A 17,779-nucleotide genomic window follows, 5' to 3' on the forward strand; every position below is an offset into this window, starting at 1 on the left:
AAGCAGACTTCTTTCTTTGAGTGTATTTGTGTAGCTGTGTGTTTGTGTGGTTAAAACTATGAATGCCAAGTAGTTTCCATGGAGACCAAATACTGCAATACACAAAGGGCAAGCCACTTTTTTGTTATATGTTTAGAAAAAAAATGAAAGTGCAGCACTGTTGTCAGAGAGACTGCACCCACCTGAAGCACACTGCCTGCAGTGTTGTTTTAAATGCTTCTGTGATACAGTGCTTTTACTCAATGTACGTTCTGTTTCCTGCAACTGCTGTTGTCACGTCTTTGCTCTCAGGTGTTCAAAAGCTGCTCAGGTGAGAAGCTCACAGAGATCCAGGCCCACGATGACGAGGTGCTCTGCTGTGCCTTCTCCCCTGATGACCGTCTCCTAGCAACCTGCTCGAGTGACAGGAAGGTCAAGGTGAGCGGCGAAGTGTCTCCTCGCCTGTTGTGACCAACAACAAGCAAAACGCGCACAAAATCCAGCATTTTTAGTCTTTTTTTAGTCATGAAATTCTCCTGCCTCTTAGGTGTGGAACGTGGAGCGAGCCATGCTGCTGAGGGTCTTTGAGGATGAGCACGAAGAGCAGGTCAACCACTGTGAGTTCACCAACACGACGCGGCGCCTCCTGCTGGCCACCTGCTCCAACGACAAGCTCTTGAATGTCAAGGTGCGCGAGTGTTTGTTTTGCCTGTCTTGTGATGTGTGTATTGTAAGACTGAGGTAGCTGTATGTGGAGGACAGAAGTTTTCTGTCCCTCTCCTCAATGTGTTTATCTCTTTCTGCAGTTATGGAACCTCAACAAGCCGTCCTCCCAGAACACCATGTTTGGCCACTTTGAGCCAGTCAACCACTGCTGTTTCTCCCCTGATGACAGCTATGTGTCCACCTCCTCTAACGACGGTACCATAAAGGTGACCGCCATTAAACTAGATGCTTGTAAAGCGTCCCTTTCCTGAGGCAGTACACATCAGACTGTGCTTGATATATGTGTGTTGGATGCTAGGGGGATTTTGCCAGTAAAAGAGTGTACAGCTGTATACGGCACGCTGGTGGAATATGTGAATAAGAACTGCAGTTAAAAGATGGCTTTTCCCTTTTTCTTTCTTTAGTCAAGATTATCCAGAAAACCAATAAAAATGTCTTAATTATTATAGCGTATATAGATAGATAGATGGGTTTTGCTCAAGGGCACATTAGTGGTGGTAACGAGGTGGCAGCAAACTCAACATTGTACACACTGTACGTGTACACACACCTCATACATGTGTAGGTTTGTGTTGACAGATGCTTTGAAGCTACAGCGCCCGTATATCTGACAGCCTCCCCTCTGCGTCTTTGTGCGTTCCTGCATGTGTGCAGCTATTTCAGGTGTCGTCCGCCAACGAGTGGAAGACGATCGACGTGAGAAGCGTGTTCGCGGAGGGCGATGAAGAGGTCCTCGTCAAGTGCAGCACCTGGACCGCTGACGGCAAACGCGTCATATGTGCAGCCAGGAATGCTGTTCTGGTGAGCGTTTTGTTTGAAAGGGTATATTCATGGTTTGAGCACAGAGGCGAGAGGCAGGTGTTTGTTTGCTGTGTGTTGTTGTGTGCGGAGTGCTGAATGTGATAAAGAGGGCGTGAACACTTTGGATGTGGATCTGTCTTGTCTCACGTCTGTATAGATAAAAATCCAACACCACAGGGTTCTCTGCGTCCCCCCTGCCCTCGTTGCTGGTGTGTTGCTTCATTTAAGGAGACGAGAAAGAGAGGCGGTTTGTCCTCCACAGAGTCTAAAGAGCGTGTGTCCTGGTTGTAAATGAGAGCAGCCCTGAGCTTTCCAAAATCAGTCAGTCTTGTCCTGTAATCAGTCTGTCTGTGTCCTCTACGTCTTCATTCATTCGTATTCAGGGAAACAACCCAAACACCTCAGAGATGCCTGAGCTTGTTTCTGTGGCTTTGGGAGGAAAGATGAGACTGTAATGTTGCAAGTCTTAATCTTCAGGCACAAGATCATTTGTTTTATTTTATTATTTATTGATGCACAATACATATTGAATTTATCAGAGTCGGGACTGATCGATCCAATATCAGTTTTGGGTGCCGATACTGACGTAATTCACTATTCGGATATCGGACCGATGTTTTTGTAAATTATAAAAATGTTATAATGTAATTTTAAACTCAAAGCCAAAATCTAAAATCTACAAAAATATCCAGCAGAGTTAGACATGGAGGTGGACCTTGGACCGTGAACCTGCCTTAATGTAACATGAGGCGATCAAGTGAGAGTTGGCTGACTCAACATGTTGTCATTACACAGTTTGTCCACTAGAGGGCACTGACAAGTTTATTTTTCAGCTGTTGCGTGTGCATCTTTGTCACAATTCATTAATAACCAAATAAACTTTAGATCAGACTATATAGACTATAAAATTGTAAAGTTATTCCAGCTTTTTAAATGTGCCTTAAGTGAAAAAGCCATGTCGTGCCCTGAGTAGACTCATTCGTAGTCGCTGTTTCTCAGGTGTTTGACGTGGAGACATCGGACATGTTGTTGGAGATCCGGACGAATCGTCTGAGCACGGTGCAGTACTGTCACGCCTGCCCCACCAATAACCTGCTAGCCATCGCGTTCTCAAACTACGCCGTGGAGGTATGGTACATGCTAACAAACACGCAGTCATACTGTAAATTCAGTCCAGTGGTTCTCAAACTTTCTCTGCCATGCCACCCTCTTCTGACCCATTTTCTGTGTTGACTTCCTGTTGAAGTGCTATGTGAGACCGAGGGTGTCTAAAATTAAAAATGTGCTTAAGTATACTGGTGAGTGTACAGCAGTCCATGTGTGGTTGTGTTCCAGCTGTGGGACTTGGAGGCCAATAAGAAGGTTGCTGACTGCAGCGGTCACCTGAGTTGGGTCCAGCGTGTCCAGTTCTCTCCCGACGGCTCACAGCTGCTCTCCTGCTCCGACGACCAGACCGTCAGGGTAAGACCGACCGGGCGTGTGTGATGCGCTGTGTCTGACCAATTACCTGTTGTGACGGCGAAAATCAAAGTCATGCTAACATCGCTAGTCGATTTATTGCAGCTGTTTCCCTCCACCAGCTGCTAAGTTGCTTTGGCCACAGAGACCTTACCTACCTTCATTTTGTATCAGTAAAAGCACTGCATGATAATTGCTTTAGGCCACAGTCTGAAGTGAACTAACTGGAACTGGAACTCTATGCAGTTTTTGCCTTGACTTGCTTTTGGTTTTGTCTCTGTGAGGTTATGTAAACATGAGCTGTTAGCTGATTTACCCTGACTCATTGCTCCCTTAAACAAAGTAATATCTACTCTAAAAAGCCTGAAAACAAAACATTATATAAAATATCTCTGCAGTTTAGCCTTTTAGGATGGACTTTATGGCTTTACAGACATGGTTTTTATTCAGATAAATGGGATGCTGTCAATACACGGGCCTCATGAATCTAAATCATGAGCTAAAGCTTCAGGGGAGAATTCTGCTTGTACTTCTTTACTTTCTTTATTTAAACCAAGTTTCCAAACAAAAATGTGAATAAATAAAGGCATAAATAAAGGGCCATCCTGGAAAGGCCCAGTCGTTCACGAGCGAGGATGGAGCAAGGTTCACCTCTTTGTGATTGGATAAAGGAGATTACTACATGGGCTCAGGAACACTTCGTAAACAGTTTGTTTGCACTGAGGTTACATCCACCGCTGACAGCGACCGAAACCTTCCTTGACAGAGCAGCTAAAATGCAAATAATTTGGGAGAAAATGTGGGTTAGATGGACCAATTTCTGATGCATAAGAAGAAAAGTCCCACCTGACCCTGTAAATGTTCTTCCAGAGGATAGGAAACCATCTTGTGCTGCTTAGGCGTTCCATTACCAGTGTGTGTTTTTCAGCTGTTAGACCATCTGGAAATTCAGTTTGAAGTGCCAAACAAAAAAGAAAGAGACAGATACTGATGACTTATTTATCGCAACAGACAGGTTATTCCCAGTTTGTCTCTGCGGCGTGACAATGAAAAGGCAAGTGATTAATAAGCAAAATCGCTGACTATATAAACTTATTTGTAAACTAACAAGGTTTTCTCACCCAAGATCAGGAAAGCTTGAAGTTTCCATTATGTTCTACTCCAGCTGTTTCCCGTCTTGTCTTCTTGTAGTTGTGGGAGACAAAGAAGGTGCACACCTCCTCAGCCGTCTGCCTGAAACGAGACTCTGATGTTGTCTTCAGTGATGAAGAAATCCTGGTGTCAGCTGCAGACAACTGCAACAGACTGCAGGTGAGCCGGAGGGAGAACGAAGCGGGGAGGCTGGATGAGTGGATGAAAGGGCTGGTCGAGGCAGGAATGTGACGCTGGAGTGAATGCTTCCTTTGAATGTTGAATTCATGTGCAGACAGGTCTTGAGGGGAATATGTCAGGTTCTCATAGAGGTCAATGTGCGTGTGCTCGCAGGTTCGCGATGGCGGGACAGGATCAGTGCTGCTCCAGTCGGAGGTGAAGTCGTCCAGGATCCGGTGTACGTGTCTGTGCAGGGAGCCCCCTGCTGTGGTCCTGGGGCAGGAAGACGGCACTGTGCAGGTAGAAAACCCATTCAGACCTACAGCACACACTGCAGGTGTTTTTGTGCATATGTAAATACATATGAACTATTATTAGACTATATTAACACTGGTATATTATTGAATTATATTAGCTCAAACCCAACCACAAGCTTGTGTCATTATTTTCATCACTGATTAACCTGCTTTGCCTTCAAAATAATGAAAAACACATTTTCCCAGCGGTGATGTCTTTAAATTGCTCGTCTTGTTCAACTAACAGTCTGAACCCCAAAGGCGTTCAATTTATTATCATATAAGGTCAAGAAAAATGGCAAACCCTCACGCTGTTTTTTAAGTGGAAGCTGCAAACGTTTGGCTCAAATGATTATCAAGACAATCGCAGATTAATTTTCTGTCGATCAGTTAATGGATTACTCGACTCGTGGCTTCAGCTCTAATTGTGATTAATATATTTTAGCACTTAAAAAATTCAACAGATTAATTGTTGATAAAAATAATCCTTAATTGCAGCCCTTCCTCATTCCGTCGCTACACAGAATCACATTCCTTCAAGGAGTCTTGAGAAATGCGCTTGTTCACTTTGTTGCTCAGAGTTAGATGAGATGATCGATACCACCCTCATATCTGCAGTAAATAGGAAGCTACAGCCAGAAGATTTGCTCAGCTGAAATCCTCCTTCAGCACCTCTTAAGCCACTAATTAACTTGTATTGAACCCTTGAATTAATTTGCTTAATCCACACAAAACCAGAAATGTAAATTCTACATCTCGTGATTCCCTCTGGATCCTTGTCGATTGAGCCAGGCTAGCTGTTTCCCCCTGTTCTCAGTCTTTATGCTAAGCTAACCGCCTCAAAGCTCTGAAAGCAAATCAGCACACGCCCCAAAATTTCCAACTATTCCTTACATGAAAATGCACATTTCCACACGTTTGCTGCACATTTCCACACGGCACTCTCAGCTTGAGAAAATACAAGCTTTCATCTGTCCCCGATTCGTGCACTTTGTGTCTGTAAAGAGACAATCGAGCAGACGTTTTTAAAATACACTCTCGCTTTCTTGTACCTGTGTGTGTGTGTGTGTGCGTGGATGTGTCTTTGTGTGTATGCCTCTGCTCCGTGTTGTGTAGGAGGTGCTGTTCAGACCATGTTGAGTCATGAGATCTGACATTAGCGCTGTCGCCCTTTTTCTCTGCCCTGTCAGCTGTACGTCAGGTCAGCTCAAAACACCTTTCATCTCCCTCCGCCCCCTCACTGCCCTGCTTCTCCTCTCACCTGTCATTTGTATTCTCAGCACTCCTGCTCTATATCTCCATATTTAACATCTCTGTCACGCTACTTTTTTTTTTTAATTCCCCCTTTTCTTTTGTTTATCTCGGTCCCCCTTTTGTTCTGTCACTTCCCCGGCTCTCCTTGCTCCACTGCTCTTCGTCTTGATGATAAATTGTTGTTTGCGGGCAGAGAATGAGCTCCTCGTCTGCGTCGTGGCAGGTGTGTGTTTTCGCGTGTGAGCGCGTGTGTTTGTTGCATGCCATGCACATATCGCATCGGTAGAGGACGTCCCAGAAAGTTCCTGACCTATATTAAAACACGTACGTGCACACGGTCCCCTGACGTATCCGTGCTGCTGCCAGGCCAGCGCCCTACAGCAGAGAGCACCTGTAATTAATTAGAGGGTCCTACAGTAACATGAATACGGGGGTTAATGATATTAATTACAGCTCTTCTCTTGGCCCCAGAGATATGAGAGGAAAGGATCAGTGTAAGGACTCAAAGATGCACAGATGATTAGTGATCTGACTCTGAGAGAGAATGGAGAAAATGCCAATGAAGATGTATTTGAAGTTAGTACATCGCTCTCATTTTGAGAGGTCTAAACCAATAGCGATGCAGAGTTAGAGAGGCCTAACAATGCCAATACATAACTGGCTACCAACAGGCGATTACCGGCTGGTCGGGTCTGGAACTGCAGTACTTTTGTTGTCACAGCTCAAAGGTGATGCATGTCGTATTGAAAAAGGATACCCAGCCTATTACTGACCGGTGATCAGACGTCAGAGGCTTCCTGCAACATAAAGAGCTGTTAAATTACCTTCTGACAGGATTCATTCTGATCCTATGCAGCATCTCAGTTATTCTGTCAATACGGAGATCGCTCAGTGAATCACCTTTTTTTCTTTTTAAGACGCCTTGTTACCTAATTACTGTCATTGCCTTGTTGTTACCCACAACAGTTCACCCACAGTTGGATCGCTATGATTTGATGCTGTAAGCATTCTGCTGCCCTCCTGTGCTGTATTAGCATAATATCTTCTTGTTCAAGCAGTCCTTTAGGCTTATTAATTATATTTCGTGTTTTATCAGTGACAGTCAAACAGATTTAAGTAATTTTTAAAGTTTTTAAGCATAATTGGGTCCTTGAAGCTTTTGCTGCTGTAGTACCCGGAGCAAACACCAGAGGGAGCCCCCGTGTTTGCTGGAGGTGTTCCCGGTGCCCGTGACCACTGCAGTGGAAGGCATTCGTTCCCTTTTTCCCTCATTTGGAGTTATTCACAGGCAGTTTACTGGAGAAAAAAATGGTAATGATGCATCAACTTCAGCGTCAGTCAGACAAACCAGCTTTGCGCTTCTAATGTCAAGAATATCTAACTTCATGTACGATGTGCTGGCAAGGACGGAAAGTTTCTGTGTGTTTCCTGATGATGGAGGAAGCGCAGCTGTGTGTGTGTGTGTGTGTGTGTGTGTGTGTGTGTGTGTGTGTGTGTGTTCTGTGCCAGGCAGCAGGGATGAAGGCCAGTCAGGTACTGAGCACAGTTTGCCGCAGGATCCGACGATTGTTGACCTCCTTCAGGGGGTCGATGCTGGCTGTAGGGCAGCCTGCAGGTTTGGTGGGGAAGGAGTAACGTCCGTCTGTGTGTGTGTCTCTTTAAGAATCACACAAAACAACACACACAAGTACAGCAAGTGCACTGCATGTGTGTATGTATGTATACTTAAAAATGGCTTTTAATGAGGCAGATCATTGACTACAGGGAGGATCTTTCTGTTGATACTGTACGCATCAATAATGTCTGGTCTTATTAATCTGGACCATTTTCACCACTTTTATCAGTATTTCTTTTGGCGACTAATTTACTCCCTTGGTAAAGGTATTTAAGACAAGTGTTCTCCATCTTTCCTCTTTACATTAGCCAGCTTTTATATTTGTTTATTATTATTATTTTTTTTACCAAACAGCCTCAGGCCTTTTCCTGACTGCACCATCCCAGAAATCCTTGAGCAGGACGTGTAAAGCTCTCCAAAGCGTTCTCTCTCAGGCTTTGAAGGTTGCGTCTCAGTCCGTGGAGCTTGACAAACATGGTCGGCGTGCCCCGAGGCTTGTTCTGCTCAGGCGTTTCAACCTCCTCCTCTGAGATGTAAATATTTTAGTGCCTGGTTAAAATCTCAAGCGCTATGAGCCTTTCTTTTAGACTTTCAGAACTACAGGTGCTGATCTGGACTGGCGATAATGCTGCTCTTGATTTAACTTTATTAACTCAGCGGTCAAAGCATTTTCACGTAGGTTTCTGTGCTTCATTCCCTGTTTTTAAATCAGGTTGAATAAGTGAATGATTATCTATAGTTTTTTTGTTTGTGAGGTTAGCAAAGTTCGCAGAAAGGATGAATTTTAATATTTACTATGCAGCTGGATAGAATTACCTGGAGGATAATTAGTATAATGGAAGTGCCACAGAAGGATTTATAATTGCATTTGTAATCCATCCACATGTTTCATGTCATAATATGTTGATTAGTCTAATTTGTACTGTCATTGAGAAGTAGAAAAGTCGTTTTTAGTTATAAATCTTCTTTACAAAAGTGCTTTTTTTGTTGTACAAAGGCACGGCTTTGCTTTGAGCTAAATGCTACCATGCTGATGTTTAACAGGTATGATGGTTTGCATGTTCACCAGCTAAATTTAGCACTGTAGTGTTTGCTAATTAGCACTAAGCTGCAGTTGATGGTCATATAAATAATTTTACAGGTATTTTCACATAAATGAAGTCTCATTTAGTTCCAATAAGCCCTAGATGAAAAGTTAAGGGATAATCAAAGTTACTAAGATTCATCGAGTGGCTAACATGAATGTCCATGGAAATCCAGCCAATAACGGGCGAGATATTTCGGTCTGAGTGGCCACCATCTGTGGAGCCACACCACCAGTATGACAAAACATTTTCCTGGAACCCCATGAAGGTCTTTTGGACGTCTTTGGGCCGTCTAACTAGCAACCATTCGGCTGACCTTTTGAGGCCATTCACAAAATCTCATATTTCTCTCAAAACCAGCTTTGACGGCTCTGTGAAAGATTCCCATCTCAAGAGCTTATTACAGCGGGGATTTATGCAGCAGCAGCAGTTACTCCAAGTGAGAATTCATGACGACAGATTTTTTTCTTCCAGCTGGATCTTTTGAGCATCAAAGCTGTTTTGTTCTCTGACTCCCCCACTAATTTCTCCAGGGCTGTCAGAGCCCCAGCAGCCCTCCGTGGTCTTCACCGGACCGAACAGCCGTGCTGAAAACTCCCCACTTTTCCCAACGAGTCTGCCTTCTTTTTGATGTGCTTAGCACCATCACATCAGCAGTGGCACTTAAAAAAAAACGGGACTTTCTTTCTCAGAAATTTTGAGTAAACTTTCCGGGACGCTTTTCCTCTCTGAGTATATCTTGGCAGACATAGCTATCATTTGAGGCTTGCACAGATATTCTAGTCTCTGGGTGTGATCCTCGTGTGACTTCTTGGTACAGTAAAAACTCTCAGTGCACTGTATTCAAATCATTTCTTTGGGCCAAGTCCTATTTTTACACACAAGTATAACCATGTCATACAGTACTTTTTAGCCACACATCCTCTATGGAAGCCAACGTCAGTCTATCTTTCTGTCTTTGGTTCAGACTGAAATATCTCAGCAACTAGAAGATTTTGCACAGCATTCAAAGCACCCAGAGGGTGAAAATGATTCTCCTCTTGTACCAACATGAGATTTACATTTTTTGCCTTTAGTGAAATGTTTTAACCTGTTGGCTGACTTGACTTTTGGTGATCCTCTGACTTTTCCTCCTGAATTGCAGTAACTTTAGTGAGCCTTTGACTTTCAGTGTCGGGCCATCATTGGTCAAAATTTCTACCAGCTACCTGCAAAATTTATGACATTCCTATCAACCTCAGCTGCACGTTGTGTTTGATGCTATTTAGCAAATGCTAGCATGCTAACAAACTAAACTAAGATGATTAACGTGGCAAACAATATATACCTGATAAATATCAGCATGTTAGCATTGTTACCTTGAGGGTTAGAGCTGCTAGCATGACTGTTGACTCTTAGTCTTGTTGCTGTTGTGGGTTTTTGTATTAGCATTTGTGGTGATAACGCTTGTGTCTTCCTTCCAGGTGCTGGAGGTGCCCTCTGGGAAGCTCTTAGCCACTCTGCTGGGGCACACAAAGACGGTGCTGCACTGCCAGTTCAGCCAGAACGGCCAAACACTTATCACATCCTCCGAGGACACCACCATAAGGGTAGGCTAATCCTGTCTGCTCCCCCTCCCTCTCTCCCTGCCTGGTTCTCCTGTTGGTCTTTCTCCCATTCATCACCATCTCCCTAATCCTCCACCATCTCTTCTTGCCTAATTCATGGCATGTTCTTTCACCTCCTCTCACATCCGGCCTCCCGTTTTTCTTCTCTGCTATCGATTGTTCTTCTCCCCTCTTCCCCATTCCTCAACTTGACTAAAACTGCCTGCTCGGCTGAATCGCTCATCCTCAGTGTTCCAGGTCTCCTCGGTGCTTTCACCTTCCCCTACCTATTACACACTACCAGCATCTCTGTCGGCCCTCTTCACCTCTCCATTCTTCATCCCCCTCTTTTGTCTCCTCTCCTTCCTTTCCCCCTCTCCTCGCCTTCGGCTATGCCGCTCTCGATAGCTCTTTATCTCCCTCCCGCTCTTGAGTTTACTGTGTGCAACTATCTGTGTTTGTGTGTGACTATGAGTGTGTATTTCGGGCGTTACGGTCTGTCAACCCCCACCGTTCATGCTCTGTTGCTCATTTCCCCTTTCCTCCCCTCTCATCTCCTCCTCCTCCTCCTCCTCCTTCTCCTTCTTCTTCTTCTTCTCCTTCATCTTTTTCTCTTTGCTGACAGACCTGTCCACTGCAGTACTTCCTTCCCTCTCCGACAGCGCAGCACCTCGTTCCGTATTCATGCGGCTGCTGCTGATCCCATCACTATTCTCGGACCATCCGCCACTTATTCACAAGCTATTCAAATTCATGCTGTTTGACATGCACTCGCTTGGAAACGGTGGCGTGTATTTAGATGTTAATGCAGACGCAGAGTGAATGTAAAGAGACTTAATGACACTGATGTTAGCTGGTGAAGGATTGTAACCTCTGGACCAATGACAGGTTCTTTTCAGAAGGAGAAAAGGTGTGATGTCTGTCCTGCCCACATCTTTGGCCTCAGTTAAACTCCTGTCTCTGGTCCTTTACCTGCCTGCACGTTGTCATAAACAAGCACTCTGTAGACACACGTGCACATGTTTTAACCCCAGACGCAAATACAGAGCATCAGGTGAGATCAGAAACAGAAAATCAAACAAAATATTGTTGCGTACCTTACCATTGATGATGTTGTACAGTGTGCTCTAAAAGTTGCTGAAATATTACATCTCTGTATGAATTATGACGTCGACTGAGGCGGCGCTGCTGCCTCCCATCGGCCCCCGTCAGATGATTGGTGGATGCGACATGGCTCCGTCTTGTGCATTTAAAGGAAAATTCTGGTGTTTTTGAAGCTGGGTTTTGTTCTCTTAATTTGTGTCCATTCTGACCTCGGCTGCAAAGATTTGGGAAACACTAATATGGCCCAGCTTCAAATCTGAATCCAGTCAGAATGGACACAGTTATGAGACGACCTCTCACCTACAAAGTTAACTTCTTAAAAGAAAACTGTATTGGAGTGATTTTTGTACCTTCCCAAACTTGCTTTAACATTTTTTTTGTCATTGGAAGTACAGACGAGTTTGACTTTTCAATTCCAGCTGCAATGTCCAGCCTGAGCTTTAAGCTACTAAACCCTCACGGACTTAAATCGATGTCACAAGCATTATCAGAGTCACAGAGGGTGCAAGGGCTGTAAATGCTGCATGAGGGAAACTTCATATATTTCCTGCACATACTGAGGCATTTCAGTGACCAGCAGACTGTGAGGCTCAGAGTGGAATGCTATGGATTGTGGGTAATTCTCCCAGGAAAGTGCCGACTTGCATATTCATGGAAAGTTTGCACCCGCTGAGTTCACTTATCAGGAAACGCCCGTCAAAGTCTGTGAGTCAGTAAGAGTGGATATTGGAAGCTGAATTAAAATGGATTAGTGGCTAAAAGATTCATCTCCCCTGCTTGTCTCTCTGTTGCCCCCTGTAGGTGTGGAGGTGGCAGTCTGGGGAGTGTAAAGTACTGCAGGGTCACAAGGAACAAGTCAGATGCTTCTCGCTGCTCTCCGACTCGCTGGCCGACACAAGACTGCTGTCCTGGTCCTTCGACGGCACTGTCAAGGTGAAGCTCAAACACACGCACACTTTAACTGCGTCTCCACCCAGTTTCAGTCCCAGGAACTATGACCTGCAAAGATTAGGCGAACTAATCCGCTGACGCATGAAAGAACGACATCTGTTTATACACAGAATTTTTACCCACGACCGTAAAACAGCAGATGGAGTTCATCGTCGGTCCGTCTGTCGTATGCTCTCCTCTGTAACTCCGTGTTGATGTGCTGAAGCACAATGAGCAAAATACAAACTGGCTCCCAGGTGCAGACTTTTAAAAATGGTGGTGAGAAACGTGCAGCGCTGCGAGCCCCTCCCCTAAAGTCCCTTCTCGAAAAATTCACAACACTACAGACTCACAGTCCAGTTACCAGCAGCTTGAAATCAAATATGAAATAACCTCTCTCTTTTTTTTGCTCACTTCAAGATGTGGGACCTAGAAAGTGGCAAGAAGCTGCAGGACATCGAGGCTCATCGGGGAGCCATTCTGTCCTGTCATGTCTCGCCAGACGGATGCCTCTTCGCCACCACCTCTGCGGACAAGACTGTTAAGGTTCAACACATACACACACGCACACATACACATGGGATGAGACATATCTGTTTGTGCTGCCAGTAACGACGTGACCTATTACACATCAGCGTCTTCCCTCAAACCCCCTTCAGAAGTCATTACTTACAGCACATACACATGGACGCTTTGCTGTGGGTGATATCTGAGGCTAGAAGTTTCTCTGGAAGGGAGGTGAGGGACTTCAGAGATTAGCGTGCGGCAGATGGCCCCGAGCAGGTCAGTCTGTCCTCCTACACCCACATCCAGTGATCATTTAGTCTGACTGCAGCTCGTGGACCTGCCGACCCACCAGCCTGGCAGGCTGGCTGGCCCGCAACTGACCCACCTCCCTGTCTGGATGTACTTCTTGCCAGTTTGCGGTTTCCCGGCACCACTGCGCTCGACTTTGGCCTGACTTTGACTGACTCAGTGGGCTGGAGATGCAGTTGTAACCTTTTTCCGCAAGCAGCTCTAAAATCATCGCTTTTCCTGCTCGCTGTCCACAGGAAAGGGAACGCCACTGCACCGCACTTTGACACCGGCTCCCCCTTGGTGTCACTCATTTTTCTAGACCGTAAAGACCATACGTCTCTGTCCAGTATTCAACCACAGATGACAACTGGTGTGTCCAACACTGGTGTGTCCAGCACTAGACACAATACACAGCCGCTCTCTCGTGCATTTGTTTAAGCAGTTGAGCTCGAGCCACCGCCACCGAGTTTCACACGGGAATTTGGATTTAGTCGACACTTACTGTAGAGAACAGCCACTGGGTCGGCAGCCAACCTGGCTTCCATCAATGGATGGTAGTGAGAGAGAATGTGTGTTTTATGGATTTGGCAAAGATGATAATTGAGGTGTGTGTGTGTGCTGTGGGGCTGGTGAGCAGCCAGTCACATAGTCTTTGCTCTCCAGACCGAGTAGGGGCTTTGGTAGCTCAAAAACACACAAACACAAGTCCCCAGTCTCAGTCTATCCAGAGGTCAAACCAAAAGGCTCGGCCATGAGTGTTTGTCGAGAACCACAAAAAGGAGGATTCGCTCTCTTTCTGTCCCTCCATTTCCTCTTTCTCCTACTTCTTCTACTGACCTTCAGATGAATGGGACTTTGTGTGCAGACGTAGTCAGCCGGCTGCCAAACGAAGTGTCTAATTATGAGCCGTGTTATTTTCTGTGCGGCGCAGGATGTGACTGGGGTAAGGAAGGAACACGGAGAGAAGAGGTGGGAGGAAAGAGAGATCAGGGAGGAAGAGAAAGAGAACAAATGGATGAGAGACAGAGAGTAAAGAAGGGAAATCCAAACAAAGCGAGACAGAGAAAACAGGAGTGAGAGAGCGCTCATTACTGATGGAGCACTGTAACAACATTAGCTCTGTGTTTGGCACCATTATGTGTCCTCATAAGACCTTTTAACGGGTGATGATTGGTTTGAGCAACAGAAATAAACTTTTCTCTAATTATTATTCTGGTAAAAACTTCTGTGTTGATTTTTATAGTCACATTTCATCTACAGTATATCTCACCTGTGTGACAGAAACAGGTGGCTTCCTCTAAACGTTGAATGTGTGAGTGTTAGGCACTCACTTCATTCTGCAATATGACATCGAAGTAAATGCATCCAGTACATGCAAATTTTTGCAAATCAGACTGTGTAAAATCAGTTTTTGGCCATCATTTTGACTCACCTGATTGCTTTTCAGTCCTCCTGATGCATTGCTTTCTGCTCCTAGCTGTGGCACTGTGAGTCCTGGCACTGTGTCCACACACTGAGCGGCCACCAAGACTGTGTCCGAAGCTGCCGGTTCTCCTGGGACAGCAGACGCCTCGCGACCGGAGATGACAACGGAGAGATTCGGGTGGGTGTTCAAAACGTTCAGGGTTTTCTCAAAGGTGCAATGTGTGAGATATGGACAGAATTTTGAAGACGTAACATTGCTGATGTTATCTCAAAGATATCTTTGTGTTATGCTGCGGTGATTTCTACTGAGGTTAGCATGCTAGCCAGCTAGCTGCGGCCTGTCTTGTCTCTTAATACCGCTAGTAGTCTCTTAGTATAACTCAGGCATGTATGTGAGTGGCAAATTTGCAACGTTTCACAGGCTCTCTTAGCTTTTTAAGTCCAATAAATAAACAAAATAAGCTCTCAAAATGCCAAGAAGGGAAATATCCTTATATCTATTTCCCTTATTTTCTTAATATCGGGTGCTGAGTTAGGAATTCAGCCTCATTATGCTTGTTCTGCTGTCAACCTCAGCAAAGTACCTAAATGCAAAAAGGTGATGTGGAGAAGGCGGGAAGTAGAGCATTTCTTAGAGTTATGAGGAGAATGAGGTAGTTAAGAGAAAATTGGAGGGACGATGGAGATAAAGTACAGAGGCTGCAGATGAAAGGTGAGGAAAGACTTCCCGCTGAGCCTCCCGCCTCAAGATACTCACATCAGGGTGTCCATACACCAAGTGGCGTTATGGTACCGGTATGAGAAGTGATGACAATGCCTTAAACCATCTCATTTTCCGTGCATCACACAAAAAAACGCAATTACACCAGTCAACATTTATTCCTAAGATCCCCCCATAATTACATCTCATCACTCATTTAGATAAAGTGCTTACTAATGCATCATGATTGCTGCAGCGCGCAGAGGAGGGATGAGATGAAAGGAAGGAGGCAGGGCTCCATCTCAGATGACGGAGCAAGGAGATGGAGGAAGGGTGCAGGTTGTGTGAGGAGTTGGGATGAAGAGACCGGGAAGAGGAGGAGATGTCTGACAGTGGGAGGTGAAGGAGAGGCCTCGGGCTGCCAAATTGGATCCCCAAGGCTTTGGCATCTGCACCGCTCATACACAAACACACAGACTCACATGTGTAAATGAAAGTTTAGACTGTGAGAGAGGCAGAGAGGAAGATGTGGAGACGCCATCCAGCGCTGCTCAGCCTGCAGCCACGAACGGCAGCGTCGCGCCGGCCAACAAGGGGTTAATGCCCTCTGGTGGCCTCTGAGCTGAACCGCTCCATTATCCAAGAATGGGCGAATCCATCAGATCCAATTACATAAAGCACACTGAAATCTCACCCCTGTTTCTATGGAAACAAATGTGAGTCATTCTGCACAAAAGCACGCCAAGTGTTAAATATAGCTGTACGTGTGATGTGTCATTGTCAAATGTGAACAGTTGCATAACAGCTGCAATCGACATGATGTGGTGAACTGGCGGCAATAGAATCACAAGCCATCATTTCAGTACACACGTGGTGCATTGTGGGTAGTTTCTCATGTAGATTTGCACCGTGCATCTGTGCAAATCTTTTCATTTTCCGCCGTGTTTTCCATTTTATTGAGCTTGAAGGTTCATCTTGACAAGGTTGACACGTTTTCAGCTTCATCCCACGACCTTCACACACAGATGGTGTTTGTTCAGTTGTTTATCACGCGACCCGAGTCTGGAGCTTTACGCACATCCGACGCCTGAGACGGCCGCCTGTTATCACGTGATCAAAACTCAGACCATGTGATTAGAGCTTGCCCATCTCCGTGGCAACTGAGCAAACTCCGTCTGCTGATGCAGGCCGCAAAATGGAGCTGATCCGATGCTTGGAGTTCACCTACAGTGTAAAACATACAGTCTGTTAATCTGTGCGTGTTTTATTTGTAAGGTCTGCCATGCTTATTGTTTGTTTTTGCTCGGCTGTCACAGCTCTGGAGCGTCAAGGACGGCTCCTTGATGAAGATCTGCTCCCGGGACGGTAAAGACGGCATGGACTCACTGCACGGAGGCTGGGTGACGGACCTCCACTTCTCCCCAGACAACTCTCTTCTGGTCTCGACCGGCGGCTACATGAAGGTATGTGAGCACGTTGTTGTATGGACTCACAGGGAAGAAGAGGTCACAGTTTTTAGTTGTTGCAATCTGTCTACAGTCTATGGTTGGTGGCACCTAATCTACTTTTTTCTGGACATTTGGTGCCTTTTATTTTGTGCATCTGAGACCCAGAAGCTAGCAGGACGCCCTAAAATATTTACTTTTCAGGAACCGAATTGTTTTGTAGCCACAGATTTCTCATATTAAAGCATGTCGTGATACATTAGCTCCCAAAGTGGCAGTGATTTTTAAAAATAACCTGGTTAAAATATGACTGTTTTTTTGAAGCATTGCTTATATTCACTAAAGCAGATACAGCAAAAAAGACGGTTAGTTGGCACACAAATGCACCGTGTGCCTCTTCATGCCCGTGTTTAAAGTCGAGTGAACACATAAAGACTCACTCCTTCACTCCATTTGCTGTCCTCAACAGTAAATCCATGTGTGTGTGAGAGGGAGATTTGTTGATTCAGATGCGTTTCGGTAAAAAAGCAACACAAAAATGCCCCCCCGACATGCACCACTGTTACATTAGCTGGAGGAGCATTGCAGTGGCGCAGGTTTACATAAAGACACTCAATACCTGAGAGAATGATATCAATGCCTCCTTGTGACGTGACTGGAATAGTGTGTGTGTGTATTTGTGTGTGTGTGTGCAGCTTTGTCTTATTGCCTTTACTTTTACAAGAGATGGGGTCACAGAGCGGGCAGTCTCAGCTGCGCTCTGATTGGCTATTTGCTGGGCAATGATGTAATCCTCAAGGGAGAGAGAGCAGTTCTGATCGATGAGGCTTTATTTCTCAGATTACTCCTGATACTGTGTGCGGGGTTGTGGCGTGTGCGTGAAGACGTGCATGCGCGCCTTTGTGTATACCTTCTTGTGTGGGTCGATGTGGTTGCCACTGTTCGGGCTTTTTATAGACAGATGGCCAAAAACGCATCATCAGATTCCTGTTGACAAGATCATAAAACCTGGAAATGAGCTCAAGCATAACGAGGGCCCGAAATGTACTTTCTTTTACTCTTTTTATGCATTTTATCGCTTTCAGAATGAGACGATTTTCAGAAAACTCTTGAGCTGTCTGACCCATAATTTTTTTTCTCCAGGTAGACGCAGCACACGCAGTTTTAAGGGCCGAGTTAAAGCCCTCGGCAGGCTATTAAAAAGAAAGATGAGGTGCTAGAAAGAATACCAGGCGCTGGAGCATGACATCATATGTGGGAATTAAA

General features: G+C 45.2%; 1 protein-coding gene across 1 annotated transcript in view; it reads left to right on the plus strand.

The window, feature by feature from the left end:
* The window catches only part of apaf1 (apoptotic peptidase activating factor 1), a 41,724-nt gene that overhangs the window by 5,860 nt on the left and 18,085 nt on the right, over positions 1-17,779 (plus strand). The window contains exons 14-26 of the mRNA XM_076722564.1: positions 292-417; positions 527-667; positions 786-911; positions 1,360-1,506; positions 2,506-2,634; positions 2,842-2,967; positions 4,156-4,275; positions 4,450-4,575; positions 9,989-10,114; positions 12,017-12,148; positions 12,566-12,691; positions 14,421-14,546; positions 16,385-16,531. Of these exons, the coding sequence (XP_076578679.1) occupies positions 292-417; positions 527-667; positions 786-911; positions 1,360-1,506; positions 2,506-2,634; positions 2,842-2,967; positions 4,156-4,275; positions 4,450-4,575; positions 9,989-10,114; positions 12,017-12,148; positions 12,566-12,691; positions 14,421-14,546; positions 16,385-16,531 (1,698 nt within the window). The remainder of the gene's footprint in view (positions 1-291; positions 418-526; positions 668-785; positions 912-1,359; positions 1,507-2,505; positions 2,635-2,841; positions 2,968-4,155; positions 4,276-4,449; positions 4,576-9,988; positions 10,115-12,016; positions 12,149-12,565; positions 12,692-14,420; positions 14,547-16,384; positions 16,532-17,779) is intronic.

This window comes from Chaetodon auriga, chromosome 22, assembly GCF_051107435.1.
Source record: "Chaetodon auriga isolate fChaAug3 chromosome 22, fChaAug3.hap1, whole genome shotgun sequence".
NCBI classification, from domain to species: domain Eukaryota; kingdom Metazoa; phylum Chordata; class Actinopteri; order Chaetodontiformes; family Chaetodontidae; genus Chaetodon; species Chaetodon auriga.